This window comes from Thunnus albacares, chromosome 12, assembly GCF_914725855.1.
Source record: "Thunnus albacares chromosome 12, fThuAlb1.1, whole genome shotgun sequence".
Classification (NCBI taxonomy): domain Eukaryota; kingdom Metazoa; phylum Chordata; class Actinopteri; order Scombriformes; family Scombridae; genus Thunnus; species Thunnus albacares.
Window position 1 is genome coordinate 2,375,184 of NC_058117.1, and position 23,036 is coordinate 2,398,219.

The 23,036-nt window shown below is 38.0% G+C and overlaps 1 protein-coding gene across 4 annotated transcripts in view; it reads right to left on the reverse strand.

The window, feature by feature from the left end:
* The window catches only part of LOC122994302 (cadherin-12-like), a 130,522-nt gene that overhangs the window by 23,815 nt on the left and 83,671 nt on the right, over positions 1 to 23,036 (reverse strand). For 3 of the 4 annotated variants that reach the window (XM_044368912.1, XM_044368913.1, XM_044368914.1), the window contains exons 9-12: positions 16,093 to 16,346; positions 14,993 to 15,129; positions 7,201 to 7,322; positions 4,420 to 4,534 (exon numbers count right to left, since the gene is read on the reverse strand). In XM_044368912.1, coding sequence (XP_044224847.1) covers positions 4,420 to 4,534; positions 7,201 to 7,322; positions 14,993 to 15,129; positions 16,093 to 16,346 — 628 coding nt within the window. Of the gene's footprint in view, positions 1 to 3,860; positions 3,985 to 4,419; positions 4,535 to 7,200; positions 7,323 to 14,992; positions 15,130 to 16,092; positions 16,347 to 23,036 lie in introns of those variants that run through there. The other variant, XM_044368915.1, reaches the window with a different exon arrangement.

Here is a 23,036-nt window from a genome sequence, read left to right on the forward strand (position 1 = left end):
TGCATTGCTGTCTGGCACTGTGGCTTTTTTGATACAACCAAAGTTGGAAATTGTAAAATGCTAGAGGCTTTAATCCTTATACAGTAGCAGGGAACATAACATGTTAAACATCCTATGACAAGATGAAATGTTGCACATTCCAGCAGTCAGGTTTCAAATATATTTCCTGTTTGAGGGCATATATAGTTATACATATAGTTTTACATATGTGTTGACTTGTGCATGGGTTAGTCCATGTCAAAAAGATGAAGTTAAGCTCATGGACCATGGAAGCAATATGTCAGGATATCAGGAGCTGCTTCATGGCCCTGATCTGCCCCCTTGTGAGTATACCTTTCAATCCTTCAAACACACAAAGTATGCATGACCTTTTAACTGTGCTCAGGTTATTTCTCTTTTGTAGTGTGACTAGATGGATGGCAGTGTTGGCTGCTTTATTAGTCCAGTCCAGCAGTTTGCTCTAGACTGAAACATCTCAAAAAATATTGGATAAACTCACCAAGATGTTAATATGTTTTTGTTCAGAGTGAACTATTGGAAGTGTTGCCATAAAATTTTGGCATTTGCGTTCCCTGCAGATTGAATCTTATTGGTGATTCCCTGACTTTTCCTCTAGCATCAACACAAGGTTGACATTTTTAGTTCAGAGTGAAATTTCTGGATGAATTGACATGAAATTTGGTTCACACATTCATGTTCCCCTCAAGATGAATTGTAAAACATTGACTTTTCATCTAGTGCCATCATCTGGTAAAAATTTCATTTTGTCTAATACTTTGGTCTATGATCAAATACCTGCAAAACTAATGACATTCCAGTTACTTTGTATTTTGTGCTAATTAGCAAATGTGAGCACAGCCTCACAGAGCTGCTAGCATGGTTGTAGACTGTTAATGCTGTTTGTTGGGGTTTTTTTTTTTTCTCTGAAGGACTTTAAAACATTCATTCCTGAAAAAAAGATAATTAAGCAAAATGCTGTCCTCCAAAATATCAGAGATGAAGCAGCGTATCAGAAACTGGTGTCTTTGAGTGTGATATAAAAGAGCTTCCTTCCTGTGGTACACTTCTTGTTACACAACACACAGGAGCCTGTATGATGTCTTTAATATTTTATACTGGAGCAAAATGAGGAACTGCACCTTATACAGAGAGCAAAATGTTTAAAAAGAAAAAGATGTTCCTTTCTCCCAAACTACAGCTTTAGACACTTTTTCAGCATGACGTGTGTGTGCGTGCATGTGTTTGTCAGAAAAGATCCATTCTCACCCAGCTGGATGGAGATGTAGCCTGACAAGGTAGAGACCATTAAGGCACCTTGTTCCTGTTACACACACACACACACACACACACACACACACACACACATACACACACACACACACACACATACGCTCCAGTTCCCCTTGGTGGCTGCAGGCTTCTGTGTCTGTCTCAATCAGACGTGATGCTGACTGTACAGGTACGAACATACAAAAATATAACAGTGTTTGTTGGTGAGGTGTTGCAGGGGAAAGCAGGAAATGTCAGGGGAGGATATGTTGAAGCTGATCATCCCACAGCAACGGATGGACAGAGGCACACACTCTTCATTCAGTGGGAGAGGAGGAGGGGGGGGGGAGATGTAGGAGAAGTGTTTTCTTATTGCTAAAACAATAAGAACTTGTTAATGATGTAACCACTGAAAAATCAGCATTATTTCTCTGTGTGTAGGTATGTTCTAGAAATGTGTGACTTAATGGATGCATATGTAAGAAGACCCACCCAGGGTTTGAGCTTATTTGTGCATATTAACATTAAATGCTCATTAAACATTGAACAACAACATTAAACATGTATCTAGAGATGACAGGGAAGAATGTATCTCATCACAGGGAAGAATGTATCTCATCTGGACCATTTTCCTCATGTGTTCTTTTTCCCTAGTTCCGTAGTAGTTAAACTGCATTTGAAGGACAACCCTGTCACCAGAAAGACTGCTGATATTGAAAGATTCTGCAAAACATCAGATTATTTTCAAATCAAGGTGTTTTTTTTAACTTTCAATGCCAAAATGGTATTTTTGATATGTTTCACAGTCAGGAGAAAATAGTGGTTACTGTTAAAACAGAGCACACACAACTTCAAGCACTGGAACTGAACCATTATATTTAAATTGTGGACAAAAACTGTCCAATATTAAAATATTTCTAAATACATTAAGACACTGCATTAAAACAGAATGAAGCAATAAGTCCAAATTCATGGTGGTCGTTCACCAATGAAGTAAATCAGTGTGTGTATATATATATATCTGTATAGACAGAGAGAGAGAGATAGAGAGAGAGAAAGAGAGACTTTATATTGTCTCTAGCAGCATGTTAAAAATGAGAACTGACACGGTGCTCGCTCAGGTAATTATTTGAAAATGATGATGATTTTTATCGGTTGCTTTTGTCTGTTAAGAATAGCGTCTTTATATTGCTTCAAAAATGTCTTTGCATGAGCATTATAATGATGTTAGGTGATGATGTTAATCCAGTCTCCCACTAACGTCTGATTAAAGGCTCTGCTGATACAGTGGAAACCACTTATAATGATCACTTCCATCCAGGTCAAATTGATCACTATAAGCGGATAATTATTACAACCGATTTTTTTTTCTTTTTCATCATTTTTCATGCAGATTACCATCTAATTGACATTTGTATATTTATTACATGAATATAAAGTAATGAAACGGACAGCTTTGCCATTTACTGAATTTTATTGACTGTTTCAAAATACAGAACAGCTGTTTAAACGATTGTTGTTTCACTGCTGCATCTCGTCGGCTCGTTTTTGGCTGTTTGCCATAAGCTTCGAGGAGACTATGTTTTTCATTGAGAGAAAATGACTTTTCCTTTTCTTTTTACCGTCATGATTTCAATGTGCATGCAGCACCAGCCTCTCAGCCCGAAGCAGACGGGTTGTGCATTGTGTGTTGGAGCTGCGGGGGGTGAGGGCCGCAGGGGCGCCGCAGTCAGAAAGTTGAACCAGAATCAACTTTTGGAGAAACGCAACCTGTAACGCTGTACAACCCTGACATGAGGGGAGACTAAAACATTACTAGGAAGAGGGGAGGACATTTCTCTTTCTTTGATAATGTTAAAAGTAAAGGTAGTAAAGAGAAGCAGTGGTCGATCAAGCTAGAGAGTGGATGAGGACAGAAAGACGGTGAATGAGAGGAAGAAAATGTTATTTTCTGATTGTTTCATGTCGGCCACACCCTGAACCCCCATACAATCCTGCGGAGGTACGCTGATACCAGATACCTGATAACAGTGCCGCAGCCAATAAATGTGTATTATGGGAGTAAGGTAAAAAGAAAATAGAATTTAAAATGTTTATTCCATATGTTTTCATGTATAAAAAGACACAAAATTAACACTGTAAGCAGACTACTTGATTACAATAAGCAAATTATTTAAGCAGCATTTGTACAGGAATGATTCTGTCCTGAGCTTTTTGATCCATATAAGTGGTTGATCACTGTAACCGTGATCACTATAAGCAGTTTCCATGTTAGTCTGGTAGGTTGTGCTACTTTGTGATGGAAACACAAAACATGTCATTTTCAATGGCTTTGTTGTCATCACTAATGATTTCTTATTCACTCCAGTCTAAGCTAAGTCAAAAGCTAACTTTATTCTGTGTATTTCGAGAAAAAAACACAATTTCAATCAGCATCAATCTTTTATTTAATCTTTTCATTTCTTTTATTTGTTAGCAAAAAGTCATGTAAGACTGAGACTCTACAACCATGCTAGCAGCTCTAAAGGCTGTTTTTTGTGTGTTAGCTAAATGCTAACACCAGCATGCTAACATGCACACAGTGATAATGTTAATAGCCTTTCTCATTATAAAGTGTGCAAATTTTGAACCCGCATTCTCGAGTGAACTCAGGAATCCAACCACCTCATCATCACCAGCTCAGCTGGGCTCAGACTCAACTTCAATGTTTTCACTCTGAAACCAAATATTATCACCTCTGATTATTATTATTATTATTATTATTATTATTATTATTATTATCACACACTAACAATAGAAATGCTGTTAAAAATGAATATTAATAATCAGCACTGTGATGATAGGAGCCAAGACAGAAGGCAGGCAGATGGTCAAATACTGTGGTAAAATCAGAAAACTGACTGTAACATTATAGCCAGAAGAGAGAGGACAGAGAACTGTGTCAACCACCAGGACTGGGCAGTATTTGTTACCATGGTGATCCCAAAGTTCGCCTGTTAACCCACTGATCTAATTCAGTGAGACAGGATAAATTATTACTGCACACATCAAGGCTCAGCAGCCGACACATGCTTTGATGGGACAATGATGAAATAAATACTTAAAAATTCAAAAACATCCGTCTCACTCACACCCCGTCCCCTTTCTTACTTCCAAAATCTCGAACAGTGAAGTTTCTGTTGCGGAGCTCTTTGGGGGACTTAAAGAAGAACCTCTGGCCAACAGGAGGAAGGTCTTTGTCCACAGCACTGACCGTCTGGATCACCTGGTAAGGGACCGAACAGAGAACCTGCTTAGTGCATGTAATCAGCGAACAGCAACAGAATCGACAGATGTATCATTACAAACAGTTAGAATGTATGCTTGAGAAAAAAAGTTGCTGGCTTAAACCTGCAGAGCAGAACTTTTGTCTCCCCCTTCAGGCAGTGAGAGTAAATAGTTATATAGTCAAGTTAGCGGAGGGCTAAACTGGAAGTTAGTTAGCTTGGCTGACAGAAGTCTCTGGTGTGCATGCTCTATGGGCTCCCTTCAGCTCTGGCAAACCAATCAATGCTGATGTAAAACGCAAAACACTACAGGAGTGCCAGCATGGGAATGTCGCCACAGACACCAGATTTTTTAAAACTGTATACTGTGACATACAGAGACATTGGCCTGGCAGTGATAGGCTTAATCAGCATTGTTAACTCATTTGGCGAGGACGTTCATTTATGTATAAAAGTCTCACACTCCAGCTTTAAGTTGTGACTAAAAAGCTGCTAGTTCAAATCCCTTATGGCTTGGAAAATGTCAGGAAGGAAAGTTAAAGAGTAACATTTTCCCTTCCTCACTACTCTGGTGGTGGCATTGAGCGAGACACTGACTCTCCCAGGCTGCATAGTAGCCACTAGTAGAAGACTGTGATGGTACTGTGCAGCCTGACTTTCTTTAAATCCAATTCAAAAACATATCATTCTCCACTCTTTTGACTGAACTTTAAGCAGTCATCATTATCCATCTCACATCCACATTTAATATGTATATCAGACTTCATTTACCTAATGTTTTCGTGCATTATGTTGGACAATTTGAATTGTCTCAGTCAATGAAATGTGCCATTAGCTTGACTTGCCTTCTAAATCCACCAGCTGGCTGAACAGGAAGTTCCATCTCTGACTGACATGTTTTAGAGTCATCTTTTTGGGCCAAAGTACACTGTAGTGTCAGATATGTAGACTATACAGTTGGGGAATCTCACAACAGAGAGTTTGGAATAAGAAAAATCATCTTTTATGATTGTATTGGAAAGAAAAATAGAATGTGTCCAATTGCTTTGTTAGTATATTGTAAGATGAAATGCTATCACAGACCATTCAGATGATTCAGACTGACTGATTCCCAACATTTTACGACTATGTTGATCATAAAACCCATCTAGCTTCTTGGAGTTGTGGGATGATCATAAAGACTATTTACTTGTGTATTTAAATATGTCCTGTCCAGTAATTATATATTCATTTATATATTTTAATATATACTATATGTTTATTTTATAGTCATATCCTTTTAATAACCACATTTAAAGGACCTTTATCGCAAATCTTTTTTTCTTATGTATGAAAAATAAAAACCTCAAGTATCAATAATGGTGTTGGCCTCAAAAATATATTGAAAAGAAAAATCATAAATAAGAGCTTTGCGCATGAAAGTGGTATCTGATGCAACATCACTGACAATCTTATTGGAGCTATAACAATACTCAATTGATCAATTAGTCAATCCACAGAAAATTAATCACCAGCAATTCTGATAATTGATTTTTCAAGAAGAAATGTTCAAATTCTCTGATTCCAGCTTCTTGAATGTGAATAATTTCTGGTTTCTTTAGTTCTCTATGACAGTAAACTGAATATCGTTGGATTGTGGACAAAACAAGACGTTTTAGAATGTCAGCTTGGGCTTTGGGAAACACTGTTTAACAGTTTTAACCATTTTCTGACATTTTATAGACCAAACAACTAATTAATTCATCAAGACAATAACTGATTAATCAATAATTAAGGTAATCATTAGTTGCAACCTCAAATATAAATGATAAAATCACCTTAACACAATAACATAAATATTAAAAAAAACATAAACATAAAAACATGAAACATAAAATCTATAAATGGTGTTGCAGAGATGGTTAATTTCAGGAGAAGGTAAACCATAAGTGGGAAAATATTTTTCTAATCTTTCAATCTTTATTTCAGTTATTGGTTTCATACTATGTAAGAGCATTGCATGCACCAAAGAAAAAAAATGGAGGACTTATCTGGAAGTTATGACTTCCCTTTCTCAATTAGGATTTACTAGCATATAATTACCAGAAAAGTCCCATAATTACAAGAATTATTAGACTACATAATTATGAATAAATCATAATTATGAGAAACAATCCTCTTCTGTCATCTCAAATAATGAGATGACAGAGGAAAGATGGATTTAATTTGCTTTTCACTATTATTAGTATTAGTATTGGTATTAGTATTAGTATTAGTATTAGTATTAGTATTAGTATTAGTTGTAGTAGTAGTAGTAGTATGTCAACATTGCGCAGGCCTCTAAACTAGTACCAGACTTTTGACCTGTGCACTAACACCTCACCTGACAACATTTAGTTGACACTTGTCCATTCCATTAACATACATTGGGGAGCAAAATATTAGGAACATTTTTTCAATATAATGCACTCCAGTACACCACCAGCACCCACTACAACCTCAAGAATAAACATAAAGTAGAATTATCACCTTTCTGACAATGTCAACCAAAACTGAAAATTTATAAACTTTGTAAAAGTAGAGCTGTTGTATTGGATTGCATTAGATTGCACAGGTGTTACTAATAAAGTGGCCGGAGAGTGTAGATCAGCTGATGTGAATGTGAAGCAGATACAGCTCAGTTTACCTGTCCGATTCTGGAGTTTTCACAGACGAAGGTGTCTGAAGGAACTGCCAGCTCAGGAGGGAACTCATTCACATCCAGCACGTTGACTGTCACTGACACTTTGGTGGACAGCAGAGGGTTGTCTGTAAGGGTTAACATGAAGACATGAATGATTATACACTCAGTGACATCGCCCAATGTGTTTATCAAATATACTGACAGTCTGTCAGTGTGACATCAGCAGAGATGATGGCTACAGTGTACGCAATGGGAACTATGTTGCATAAAAGCCCCTGAAAACTAAGTTTCATCTAACCATGCAAACTATAGACATCAGAGGTCACTGTAGCTGTAACCATGGTAACTATATACATCAGAGGTTCCTGTAGCTGTAAAGGGTAACTTAACAGCAGGCTGAAAATCAGTCTTTCATTGCCCTCTCTAATAAAATGACTGATAAAATGACTAAAATGTGACTTAACATACATTTTTAGTCAATATTAGGTGTCACAATGAACACTCATTTGGGACATGATGCCTTTACATATTATTACTATGAAATAAATGAAACACCAAAGAATACAAGGAATAGACCTCTCTGTGTGATTTATGCAGTTTATAAAGGGGTTCATACAAAGTCATCAAGATGTTTGCCTTCAGTTGAAGACATTTCATAAACTGAAATCCATAGTTGAAGAAGGTTCAGTGTGGTGCATTTGGAAAAAAAGCTGCTGTTCTTCCAGCACAAATGGAGCTGAAGATGTCAGACTGTGTGGCAATGGCAGATGGGAAAAAAGAAAGTTTGTATTCTTCAGTGAAACCAATAATTGGTCTGTCCTTTTAGTCAAAATATCTGAACAACTACTGGACTGATTTCCTTTACTATCATTTTGTTTCCTGCACTGAAACTGTTTCACATTGTTATTTTAGTAGACATGGTAAATATTACATCCCACCCACTAATTATTTTTTTGTCGCCTGATGGGTCAACAGTGTTTTTCAATTTTCTTTCCATCAGGCAACAAGCAATAATTAAATCTGTCAACACTTTTAATCTTTTTACCATTGGTTTCTCCTGAAGTGTTTTTACCTGACAGTTCTTTTATCTTGTCTCATCCTGTTGTTTTAATTTAATTTAATCTTACTTTTTATTTTCTGTGTTTTTATTGTTTTATCATAAATGCCATTATTCTCTGCATTTAAGTTAAGCACTTTGTGTTGTATTTTATGCATGAATCATATAAATAAAGTTTATTATTATCATTGAGGACACTGAAGTCATGTACTTGGTTATTTTTTCGAGATTTTTGTTGGTTTTAGCAACCTGGGGAAATTTACATTCTACGATTAACAACATACTGTATGGGTAAGTCTCTGAAACAACTAAAATTAAATGTTGTCAATATATTTTCTGAAAATGTAATTAGTTTGACAGAAAATATCTTAACTCGTGGTCCACTTACTAACTTTTTCAGACCTTTCAAAAGCATCCCCTGGTTTACATCAGTGGACAAGTTTGCTCATTGAGTAGTTAACTGCATAAATAAAGAAAATAAAATGATAAATAACTAAAGATCCCCTCCAGACATGTCTATAAAATACTCCAGTTTGAGTAATCATTTGTGTCTAATGTTGTATTGCCACACAAAAAAGTTCAGTTATCTTGTTAAAATCCTTAAAATGATTACTACTGTAAAGTCCATTCTCAGTGTTTGTGCACTGGAGGCTTTTCCACATCACACTTGTGTAAGTTGAATATTGGACAACGATTGGCACCAAACTAGTTTTGATGTCACAAATCATGCTCTCATAGACAGGTCTTCAACTCAGATTTAAGGCGAGCACGGCAGATGAATGTGAAAACAAACTCTGCACATACATCAATCTGCAAAGTGAAGAGAACAACATCCAGCTGAAGAATCAAGAAGGAAAACACATTTTTGCTTGAAGGGGAGACCCTAGTGTTTGACATGGGAGTTGGAAAACATGGACTCATGACTTTAGTATTTGTCTAGCTTTTCTGGCTACAGCTGTGATTGTCAAATATGAACTTCAAATTTACCAACAGACAGATAAAAGACAGATAAATGCACTCAAACACTAAGATGTACAAGAGTATTTATTACAAGTGTCAAGAAAAGAATTTTCTTTTAGGAACTTTTAGATGACCTGAGCTAAAAGTAGTTTACTCACTTCTTATCAAAATTACGTTTGATAAACAAACAAAAAGTACAGTTCCTAATCTGACATCTTATGTCATATTAAAGTGAGGCTGCTGTTTTGTCTCAATGTATCACCAGTTTTGACCACTAGATGGAGTCGGATACTCACCAAACGTTTACATAATCCCCAGCTGTGTGTCTTTTCTTTACCCTAATCTCAGGCACCTGTCAGATAATCCTTTCCAATCATTTCGGATCATCCTACTATTTAACAGGCGAAATCTTGTTTTTCACTTTATAAATGACTGTGACAGAGTTAGAGGATTTATATTGTTGCTCTATCTAATGAGGAGACTTGGCAGATTTGTGACGGCAGCCCTTTGCCTCCTCAAGAAGCTTACAGGAGGAAATCATATGGTGCACAGACAGTCTGCATGGCTTAAGCTGCTTGCTCAAATGTGCTAAATTTAGTTTCCACCACAGTAAATACAGCTGCAGCTGCACTCCAACCAAACGTGTGGAGAGAGGGGAACAGTGACAGGATTCAAATAGTTGCAATGGTTTGTCATTACAGGTTTTTAACTATATGTATGGATATGTACAGACGGGTGACAAATTAAAGGAAAAACCAACATAAAGTGTCTTAGTAAGGTGTTGGGCCACCATGGGTTGTCAGAACAGCTTTAATACACCTTGGCATTGATTCTACAAGTCTCTGAACTCTTCTGGAGGGATGAACACCATTCTTCAAAAAGATATTCCCTCATCTGGTGTTTTGATGATGGTGGTGGAGAGCGCTGTCTAACACGTCAGTCCAAAATCTCCCATAGGTGTCTCAACTGGGTTGAGATCTGGTGATTGTGAAGGTCATAGCATATGATTCATATCATTTTCATACTCATCAAACCATTCAGTGACCCCTCATGCCCTGTGAATTGGGGCATTGTCATCCTGGAAGAGACCACTCCCATCAGGATAGAAATGTTTCATCATAGGATAAAGGTGATCACTCAGAACAACTATGTATTGATTTGCAGTGGCCCTTCCCTCTAAGGGGACCCAAACCATGCCAGCAAAATGCCTCCCACAGCATAACAGAGCCACCAGATCCCCTCACTGTAGGGGTCAAGCATTAAGACCTGGACCGGTTTCCCCTTTAATTTGTCACCCGTATGTTTGTATGAATTATCTACCTGTTTTTAATCAACGCTGTTCAGTGCACAAATTGTTAAACTGTGCATTCACTTCAGATATTGAGTTTTACTGCATTTACTACAAATTACATTTACTTTATATCACCACCATTGGTGAATCTACCATTCCAGAGCACCACTGGTCCAATCCAGTGCTGTGAACATCAAGTCAACATTAGCTTTAGACCCAAGTTCCACCTGTGACCTGTATCTGGACATGTTTTCTCAACAATGACATCTAAATTATATATTCCACATTCCACAGTTATACTACTTATAAAATAATGCAGACTTGAGCAAGTTTCAAGAGTGTGATCATTGATTGATGCACCTTGTGGAAACCAGTGGCTACCTGTAATGGTAAGAAAAACACATTTGTGAAACTCTATCTGGAATTTTAAAATGATCAGGAAAGCATGATTCACATCCCGGGATCAAACTGCCAACCCTGCAGTTAATGGATGGCCTGCCCTTGACGTGAGTTAAGGAACCTTACAACCTTACAAACACACTAATGTGGTCCTTAAATATTTCCAAATCAAAGTTACATGTTGAATATATTTAAGTGAGATGACAGAACTGGCTCCAGGTTACAAATGCTCTTTAATTCAGCAAGGAGCAGCAGCTCTGTGAATGATAATAGAAACAACAAATCCTCAGACTGTGAGACATTAATATACACCAAATTACTGGATTAAAAGTGATCTAACTGCACAAATAAGGAGAGCAAACCACAGTAACTATATAATTGAACATTTACATAATCAGAAGTATGTGAAAGGAGGGCTCAGGCATGTAGGTCCAGAATGTCAGACTTAAGCTCATTTTGGGAAGTGTGTCTAAAAGGGACATATACTGCACATTTAAAGGTCCACTTTTTTTTTTTTTTTTTTTTTTTTTTGTGGGGGGGGGCTCTACTGGAATATCTTTGATTTACAGTTAAAAAAAAAACTTCTTATTTAACTCTTGTTCAGCTGCTGTCTGACACAAGCTGTTTTAGATCCTGTTTATTTCATAATAATAATAATAAGAGGAAGAAGAAGAAGAAGAAGAAGAAGAAGGAGAAGAATGAACAACTTCATTTATATAGCACAATTCATGCATAAAATGCAACACAAAGCGCTTAACTTGAAAGCAGAGCAGACCTAAGGTCCCTCTTCCTAATGAGCCCACTCTGCTCTGATTGGTTAGCCCAGTGGTTCTCAAATGGGGGTTCATATACCTAGAGGGTACATTGGAGTGCTGCAGGGGGTACATGAGATTGTTTTTTAAATGTTAATTTAAAAAATATCAGTCATGCATAATTGAGTGTGTGTGAAAAAGGAACACCCTGAACTGGGAAAGAAAGCTTCGGAGCAGCTATTACCCTTTGGATCCATATATTTGTGTGAGGCCTCCTTTTCTGCAATAACTGATCAAAACAAAGCAAATAAACAGACTGTGCCTGGAAAAGAGTTTGATCTCTGCAGGTGCCTCCCTGCCCCTGAGAATGACAAAGATCCTCAGTGAAGCATAGGCCCAAGTTTCTCACTAAATTGTAAGTGTAACTTATCAAATAGACGCAGTTCAATGCAACTACAATGCCACCAAATTACTCTTAGTGTTATTGCATGATGACAAAAAATTGGTTTGGTATGAATCTAGTGATGGATTCTAAACAATTGAAATGTAGCATTGAAGTGTTTTTCAGTTGCAAGGTTGTTGTTTTATAAATCAATCAGACACTGATGGTGCTGTATTGTACCTCTTTATATAGGCATTTTTTTATACCAAAAACGTTTCATGCTGGTTAGGGTGTCCTTGGCTGATAAAATATTTGAAAGGGAATACATTACTGAAAAAAGTTTGAGAACCACTGGGTTAGCCCCCGGAAGCTGCCAACCTCAGCCAACTTCTGACGGCTACATAAGCAAACAGTAGTAGTAGGATTTCACTTCTTTTGCTTGTTTTTTACTTGAGATGGAAACTTTTCAAATACATCAGCATGTTTGAGCAGAACTCTGATCTGAAATATGAGAGAAGACAACATGAGCAACAAATGGAAAAACCTCAGCAACAATCTTAACAACCAAGGCTACGGAATGGACAGATGTTGTAGGCATGTGCGACGAGACGACGTCAGCATGGGGTGAAAAGTATTTGCTTTTACTGCTTTTACGCTTTCTAAGTTTGGAGGTGATATTCTGTAGAACTAGAACATTACTGATAAATGCTGTAATACTGAGCTGCTGTACATATCATAGAGACTTTTTCCTATCATTTTGACCAATGATGGGTCAGCCACTTCCTACAGGCCCCTACATTTCTTGGGAAATTCCCAGATCTCCACACCCTCCTGCAGATCTACCTCTCATTCCTCATTAGCCACAACCCGTATATATACCTGCCAAGTGGCAACTGCCATGATATTGAGGCTGAAGCCTGAGTGCAATGCCACAAATGGCCACTAGATGCTCCAACTGACTCCTATTCATAATTTCAACTTCTCTCTAGATATACAAAGTCAATCATTTTTTTCAACATGTCATTAGGGCCCTGTAATAAGTGTGGTAAGTAAATAAGGTCATTTAGGAAATTATTGCTCCATCAATAAGATTTGAAGACTTATAGTAGCTTTGATGTCAATGTGTGTGGGTGTTTATTGACAGCTGTGATTGACAGTTGGCTCACCCGCTGCTTTCCTCAGCTCCGGGACTCACACTGAGTTCCATGTTCCTTGTAAGCTAACATAGTTGGGTCTGAAGTAGCAGGGCGTGTTTCCAGAGGATCAAAGGCAACACCACGTACTCCTTATTTGGAAGCTCCTGGTTCCATATGGAAAAGACTGCACTAAACATAAGCAATAACTCTGGGCAAACCAACAGGTGACGTCACACCTCGCTACATTCATCTTTATATATACACTCCATGATATCTGCCCACTATCATGTGCTCTCTGGCAGATCACTCATGTTGCCTTGGTTGTCACTGTACCTTAGCTATCCTGCCTGCTGCTTGTTACATGTGTTTGGACCTGCTGCCTGTTTGTGACCTGCTGCCAGCCTTGTCTGACTACTATTTAATGTTGCTGCATTTAAGCCTGAGCACTAACCATCACCTCCAAGTCTGTACTCAAACCCTGACAGGCTCATTGGTGTGTTTTTAATCATTTTTGGACAGTAACATGGCTCTACTGTACAGAGGAAGAAGATATATCAGGCTTTGGATACACACACAATACTTGTTAGTAGATCAATTAATTGTTGGTATGTGCCTGCACTTCCCATAAATTAACTAACTAGTAACTATGGGACTTTAAATTTAGCTGCTATTCTTCATAATGTGTGATTGTTTGAAGTAGTGTCTGTGAGTGTGTCTGATGATTGTTTTGTGATTGTGATGTGAATAAACTGTGTAATTGTGATCATGCGTATATGTAACCTGTTCTTAGGTCTCTCTTGCAAAGAGATCTTGATCTCAATGAGATTTTCTGAATAAATAAAAGTAAAGCTTAATAAATAAAATTGTCCACATCTGTCCAACTGTCCCCAGTTTTTAATACAAGCCCAAACTGAGATATGTGGTTTACTGTTCATACTGAGAAATCAGTTGTGTCTTCTGTGGCTCTGTAGAAGCTTTGTTGAGTCTAAGAAAATTACTCCAGTGATATCATCTGAATGACTGTGAAAGGTAAATCAGGGGATCTCTACTATTTGTGTGTATTAGGGATGTGCAGAGAGCCCAGTATTTGTATTTGTATCTGTATTTGTTGAGGCAGCAAAATTATTTGTATATGTATTTGTATTTGAATAAAAGTGGAAAGAGGCTTAAAAATCCTGTTTTTGTATTTATTAAGCTTTTAATTTTAGAAAATTAAAGTGTTACAATAAGCGTTCATGAATAAACTACCTTACGAAGGAGGTCCCCACACCAGGTCTTGAACTGGAGTCTCCCAGATCATAGACGACTGCACTGACTACTGACCTAAAACTTTACTCATCGACTCATTGCAGACAGACCTCTACCTATTTATACACCCATAACACAGAGACAGTGCACCATGTACCATGTAGAAGAACTTCAGAGATGATTCTTGCTTTGCACTTTTCATTTATTGCCTATTTTTTACAACCTAACTTTGTGGAGAGGAGAAGGGGAACAACACGTTATGGAGACCCCTGATAGATGTAACAGTGGAGCAGAGGAGAGAGACTGAGATAACGATGTAACCGACCTGCGAATTGGAATTTAACATGTTTTTTTTTTCTTCCCAAAAACAAATAATTTTTAAAATATTTGTATGAAACAAATATTCATATAAAACCCACTATTTGTGCTTTGCCAAATAATGTATTTGTATTCAGGCACATCCCTAGTGTGTATGTATGTATTTGTAAAAAAAACAAACACAAGACAATCAGTTCTGGGCTGTGTATGCTTTGTTATAGATGCAGGATGTTCTTGCTGTGGAATACTTACTGACTTTGGTTGCCACCACAGTGATATTGTGCTGAACAGCTGCCTCTCTGTCCAGGTATTCATTAGTGGAAATGGTTCCCTCCACGGTGTCAATGTCAAAACAGCTGTCAGCCTCTGTCTGCCATTCCAATGAATACCTGCAAAGAAAAGAGTCCACATGAGATGGAAACAAGTTACAGTGGCATCATCAAAGGACCCAGATATGTAAAATGCACTCACTTAATCTGTACAGCACAGCACTGATGTAGCAAAGCAGTGACTACACATCCTGTAGTCTGTGTAGACAACCAACAACAATCTCACCATAAGGTCCATTTGTAGTAGCTGTTTTGGAGCTTTTGTATCACATGATCTTCGTCAGAAAATTCTAAGTCGTCATGGAATTGTAGAAATTTTATTTGCCTATCTTGTTCTTGATCAAAAGCTCAAGAACAGCTACTAATTGGACAGTGTGGTGAGATTCTTTTGTCATATGCTCTGTCCAATGTCAAGAATGAACTTTCAATCGGGTTCAGTATGAAGGTTTGGTTTGGTCTGTGTACTGATTCACAGAATAATTGCAACCATAGTAATTGCATAATTTTACTTTAACAGGTGTGTTTGTAAAAGGAAGTGATCGTAGTAACACAGAGATTCTGTGATTTTCAGCTCAGATACCGGAGCATGTTTAAATACAACCAATCACAGCAGAGCTATGGGACTATTCTTTTTATATCTACACATACGTGTTGTTAAATTATTAACAGGATGGTCACATCTGTCCACTTACAAAGATACTTCACAGCAGCACAAGTTAAATCCACGCTCATAAGAGCAGAATAATTGAGCTGGTGGGAAAATGAACTCATTTTGCATTATTCAAGGCCACATCTAAAATTCCCAACCCTACAGGACTGGAAATTAAAAGATAGCCTCCTGGACTGTAATCAGTACCTTCTGAGAGGTTATTTTATAAAGCAAGGAGTAATTATTGTTAAATATTAAAACTAAAACCACAAATCTTAATAAAACAATGTTCACGTTCTTTTGCATATTTTGACAATGCTTAGATGCAAACCAGGGTGTTGTTAATATTGTTGCCACAGACTTGTTGGTTTTACCTGACGGCGCTGCTGCTGGCGTCCAGGTCATGAGCCGTCACAGAGCCTATGATGGTTCCCGGAGGAGTGTCCTCATACACGTCCATAGAGTAGGAGGGTCTGGTGAAGACTGGAGGCTCGTCCACATCTAGAACATTCACCTTGACTGTAGCTGAGTCCTTAAAGGGCCCCAGGTGTAGGAAACGAGGATCCAGCTGTGCATTTGATGCTTCGACCTTGAAGATGTATGACTTCTTGGTTTCATAGTCGAGAGTCTGCAGAAACACAATGATAAAGAAATTCTGTGACATGGAGGAATGAAATGGAAGAACATGTGCAGTAATTACATCCTAAATGCATTCTGAATATCTGAAAACTCTAAACTATGTAAGCCTGTGAATGACTGTTTAAAATGACAGTTTGCTCTAGGTCAGTGGTTCTCAAATGGGGGTACATGTACCTCTAGGGCTACATTGGAGTGCTGAAGAGGGTACGTGAGATTTTTTTAAAATGTTAATTTAAAAAATATCAGTCATGCATAATTCCTAAAATAATTATAATATAATAAGTTCAATAAAAATGTAAATGTAAGTTTGATAAACCACACTTTATATACAATGTTCCTATTTTCAATGCAGTTGTTTCCCAAAGCAACAAATGCAATCACGTTCACAATGACGTTTGTTCACTGTGAGCGGGAAGCCAGTTTTGATTTGACAGACGAAAATCAAGAAAATGGATTTGTGGTTAAAACGTAGCAACAATACAACTGAAAACAAGGAGAAAGAGGTGAAAAAGAAAGAAAAAACAGAGCCAACAAAATATTGTCAGTGTCAGGAAGAACATGTTTTAATGGGATTTACCCCAACAACCCTCCCGAGGCAATGTGCTTATTTTGCAGGGAGAAATTAGCCAACAGCTCCATGAAGCCAGCGCACTTCCAATGACATCTCAGCACAAAACATCAATGTCATGTCAGTATGACACCAGAATTTTTTAAGAGAAAACTTTCTGACATCAGATCATCCCAAGAAAGATGCAAAAAGTCTCCACACAACATCAGCCAAAGCACTCGAGACTTCTTATGCGGCGTCTTTGCTCGTAGCTAAAGCCATTCACCATAGCTGAAGGCCCACTACTTCCAGCCACTGCTGTGTTGAATGAGACTATGCTGGACAAAAAAACAGCGGATAAATTAAAAACTGTGCCTTTGTCAAATGACACTGTTTGCTGCAGAATAGATACGATGGGAACATACATTGTTAATCAAGTTGTCGGAAAACTCCAGCTTGATCAATCCACAGATGTCAGTGGAAAGGCACAGCTTATTATTTTCGTGAGATACATTGATACTGACGACATTTGTGAACATATACTTTTCTGCAAGAGTTTGGAGGAGAAAAACAACCAGAAAGGACATGTTTAATGTTGTTAATGCGTTCTTCTGTGAAAACGGTCAAAACTGGAAATCCTGCACCAGTCTCAGTACTGACGCAGCTCTTCGAAATGAAATTATTAATAAATCAATTAATTAATTAAGTGCAGTGGACTCACTGTGTCATACGTAGGGAATCACTGGCGTACAAGAAAATGAGTCCTGTGTTGCATGGTGTTTTGAACGACAGCTCCAAAGTAATAAACTTCATTAAGCCAGAGCCACTTAATGCGCAACTGTTTCACCGCCTCTGTGAAAACAATGGAGCTGAACACACACAACTGCTATTCCACACAGAAGTGTGCTGGCTCTCTCGAGGGAGAACATTGAACAGGCTGTTAGAAATACGATGTGAAGTGTGCGCCTTTCAGTCAGAGCACGGATCTCCCCATGCCACCTTGTTTGAGGACACCGACTGGTTTGCAAAGCTATGTTATCTGGTAGATATATTCAGTAAACTGAACAAACTGGAAGTGTGTCTGCAGGGCAAGGACACCAGCATCCTGAACCTGTATGACAAGGTGGATGGTTTCCTGAAGAAAGCAGAGTAAAGGGCATGTGCAGAGGGATATGTCACCTACTTTCCTATCCAGTGAGGATGTGGAGAGAACACCAGTGAAGTCAATCATAGAGGGACATTTGGCCAACTTGATTGGTGTTTTTTTATTCTTACTTCCCTCACATGGAAGAGAAATATGCACAGCTGGATTGGGTGAGAAACCCATTTGTGTTGTCTGAAGGAAACAGAAGAAAGCTTCCTGTCAGTCATCAGGAAAAACTCTTTGATGTGTCATCTGACCGTGGCCTACAGATGAGGTTTGACACATCCACTCACACAGTTTTGGGTGTGCGTGAAGAAGGAACACCCTGAACTGGGAAAAAAAAAGCTTGGAGTAGCTATTACCCTTTGGATCCATATATTTGTGTGAGGCCTCCTTTTCTGCAATGACTCTGATCAAAACAAAGCAAATAAACAGACTGTGCCTGGAAGAGAATTTGATCACTGCAGGTACCTCCCTGCCCCCGAGAATGACAGAGATCCTCAGTGAAGCACAGGCCCAAGTTTCTCACTAAATCATCAATCAAAGAGACACAGTTCAATGCAACTACAATGCCAATGCTATGAATTTAGTGATGAATTCTAAACATTTGAAATGTAGCATTGAAGTGTTTTTCAGTTACAAGGTTGTTGTTTAATAAATCAATCAGACACTGATGGTGCTGTATTGTACCTCTTTATGTAGGGTGTACATTAGTGAAAAAGTTTAAGAACCACTGGTCTAGGTTATTATGCTAAAAGTATATACATTTTGAAACCCATTTAAGTACAAAGTTATTCATGTTCCAAGCATTTAGAGTGCTTTTCTTCAAAAGATGGTGTACTAAAGCAGTTTTGAGGATTGTGGTAAAATGACCAGTCTGTAAATGTACATTTACATTTATGTAGTAGTCTTGTACAAGTCTTGCAGTGCTAGCCAACTTGAATGCTTGCAGTTCAGAAGGTATAGGCTAGAAAGTAGGATATTAATGCAATTTGAATAGCTGACTATGAGACACAACGTATTCCTCAGGTCCACAAAAGAAAATAAAAGAAAGACTGCTTATAAAAAAAATACATGTGGGTCACATATTGTACAAATTGCTGTAGACTAAGATTTTTTGGAAATGCTTTTGAATACTGAATTAAGGATCGGCCTTCACTTAATTTGAAAACGCAGGAAAGAATTGGAACTGACCTCTCTATCACCAACAATCCTTGACCCAAGAAATCATACTGGACATGCAAACATGAAGTTCAATATTTTCATTTCTGCATTTCAAGCATGATGCCAGGATAACCTGCCTTATTGTTGCATAGCAACCACGACTGCATCTTGATATATTAATTCCTTACACTAGAGACTTCAAAGGGCAGAATATTTGGTTATTGATGTCCAATCACTCTGATGAATGCACTGCTCGCTGATTGATTTGGACACAAAGGAGGGTCGATTTCCATTCTTCTCCACGCTTATCTGTTTGTGAATGTGCAGGAGGAAGATGCAGGAGACAGCCACTTTGATATGGAAATGTGGCCACGAACTGTACCAAGACACATTCATATACATATCAAACTCAGTTTGTCTCATGCTGCTGAAGCCAATTCACATTCCTAAGCCCGACCGGTACGCTGCACTGTACGTCTGCAATGAGACCACGTTGATGTTTTGGCTTCAAGCAGGGGACTTGACTTCAAGATGAGCACCTGGCCATCGGCAACAAATACTACTGGGTAATATTTTGAAAACTGAGTGAAGGGATTCACCACACACACACACACATGCCCACATAATTTCCAGCATACGCAGACACACATATGACTCTACCTTTCATCCACTAACTCCATATGGCCTTGTGGGAAACAAAGCTATTGTCGTTTCCCACAAACTGCCTGTCAATCAGCTCCACTGATGGCTGCAATGTAAAGGAGATGACAAGTATGTGTGTATGTGTTTGTTTGTATGCAGCTAAGCCTGTATGCATGTGTGTAACATACTGGGACATACATGAAGAGGAAATAATTTCTGGAAAAGGACCACATGGTTTTACTTTAGTTATTATATTTTTAGGTGTCTTTTGCCTTTAACGACTAATTAAAGACACTAAAATATTTAGATGTTAACACCACACGTCATAGCGAGAGTTCTATCAATAAAACTGACAGCATTGCAGACCCTCTCTTGGTTTACATATGTAACCGCTGCTGCAAAAATTACTCAGTTGAGTTTGATGATGTCATATCGAACATTTCAAGATCTGCCAACACTTAATATTTACTAATTGGTTACACATTACCATCAGGGGCACAAAAATTTTGCATCACTGCAATTTTTTTTTTAATTTATTGGGGTATTTACTAAGACTGCAGATGTAAATGAGTTCAGCTGCAGTTCATATGATTTGCATTAAGTACTGCTAAATTAGATCTGATACCAGGCTCTTTTAAGGCGTGTTGATGTCTGGAAAGTAATAAAGTGCAAAAGAAAGTGTTGTATGCTGGCTGTTGAACTTTGAATATTGTGCATTCATCCCACAAAAAGGAGAATTAATATTAAATTATTAAATGAATTATTAAATAGCCTGATATCAGCTCAACAGAAAGGTCGGTGATTTAATGAATTTTGCTAAAATTCTATACTCCTTTGACTACATAAGTTCTGTAAATGGATAAAAAAAAAAAAAAATCAGCCTACTTAATTACTGGCTGCTACAATCACATCACACTGGACCAGAGCTGCTAGAAGGCATTAAAAGTCAACAAAATAAGGAGGCCACTGAGAGAAACAGAAAGGTAACGTTGCATGAATAATGGTTATTTTATTGTTGCTCTTTTGTTTTGTGCCATAGTGCTAAGCAGAGAGTAAAGTAACTTTAAAATGCATCTTTTAATTTGTGTTTCTCTCCCTATATCTGCTATAGTCTCTCTCCCTCTGTGTGTGTCCACTAAAACATGCTAATCTTACACCTGTTTTTTCCCAGATGCTGGTTTCCTCCTTTAGTCAGTCTAAGGTGATAAATCAGGTGCTGAAGATATGGATATGAATTTCAGTGGTTCTACTTTTGTTCTAAGCAACCAGCGTTAAACCTCAGTGCGGTCAGCCATTCAGTAAATATGGAAAAATGCAATTTGACTGTTTTGTGCATAAAAATGGGCCACAAATCCTTAATAAATATCCCCCAAAGTCTGAAAAGGCACCTGAGAAAGTTTATTCAAAGGTTTTGCAATCGTTATCTGATGTGCAGAACTAGCAAACAATAGCCCTTATTTTGATTTCAGTGGGCAACTAATCTATTATTCTAATTAAACTGGTACAGTGTCCGTTCAAAACCTGCCTGTTCAGAACAGGCTGATATCTACCTAGAGAGAACACTGCCCATCCCCTAAACACCTCACACACAGGCTGTCAGTAGATGTTACAATTTACCGATGCTCCTTAAATGCCTCACATGCGGGATATCTGGAGACTACAATTTTGAGTTGAGCAGAAGATTGGATGAACTGTAGCCATTGCCAACCAGGGTATTTACTGCAATGGAAAACACATATGTTTTGCTTTTGTGTGGCTCATTGGTCTATGAGGTATGATTTTCACTTTGAGTGTGAGGGTTAGTGATGATTTAAATATCCCCTCCAGACATGCTTTTACAAATATACCTCTTTACCTTAGATTTACAGTGTACACAGAGAAACTTTCCCTCTTCAGCAGATGTTTCAAACTCTGCATATACTGTACCTCATTTGAGTGTGAATTCAGTGTTTAGCAAGTATGAAACAGTATTGTGTTGAAACTGTGGTACCTTCATTGTCTCTTGATGCCACAGAAATGAATTGTCCAGGTAAATAACCTCCAGCAGGTTACTTTGAATTTAAAAGTAAGTTTACTTTGAATTCCAGTGTGGAATAAAAATGTGTTAAATATAAAAAATAAGGGAGCTTGGTAAAAGCCTAAAACCTTATCTAAGTCTAAAAACAGAGGGCCGGGCATTGACTTTTTTTTTTTTTTTTTTTTACTGTTTTTCAGTGCGATGTTATATGTTTTACGAGGATGTGTAGCCTACCGCCTGCACACAAGAAGTCAGGTCCACTCTGCTGTCTGAATCCAGTGATCCAAGAGTCTTGGTGGAAACTACAACATTAATTTCACTAACAATCCATGTGGAGATTCTTATAACTTCAGCCAATTCATGAAAGAGTCCAACATTCATGAAGAGTTGTGCTGTTTGTTTCCATTGTTCTCACCTTTGGCTTGTTTGAAATAAAAAAAGGCACAACCCCACCACTTTGATGTGCTGGAGATGATGATGATGAAGCTGATAGACTCTGTTTCTTTAAAGGGTATTGGTAGTTGGTTTGTATGTCATAATCTAAACAGTTTGTTTCTCATGCTTCCATCTTACAAGAGTAGGACTAGTTGTCACTTATTTAAATATGTGTAAAATATGAAAAAGAAGAAAATTAGTTTTTATAAGCACTCAAAGTCAGCAAAATATGCAGTCTATTAGGGATCCTTCACCTGTCTCATTTCTAATCTTTCATTTTGTCCAGTGTTTATCCCTCTGAACTCATTACAGGGAGCAAATCCTCTTAGAGAAGAAGAATACCTTAACATAATGGTGGAGACAATGAGGAGAGGGCATGGATGTATTATAACAGGGCACAGCCAGTTTTTCCAGTGGTCACTTGCGGTATTGCAGCCCAAATAGCATTTTCCCCATAGACCACCATTGTAAGAGACGTCTGTAAAACTGTTGACAGGACACTTACAACTGCAGACAAGGTCAATTATGACTCTTTCTATTATGAACTTTTGATCCATGGAGGTTTTGAATTTTTAAAACTTTACTAAGAAAAGTGATTTAAAAAACTGTGACATCACCACAGTGTAAAGTCTATGGGCCAAGTGGGAACTCGTGGACAGGGCCAGCAGATGAAAACCACTGCACATATGCAGTGGGCCGCACAACACGGACACAGACCTGGAAGCTAGAA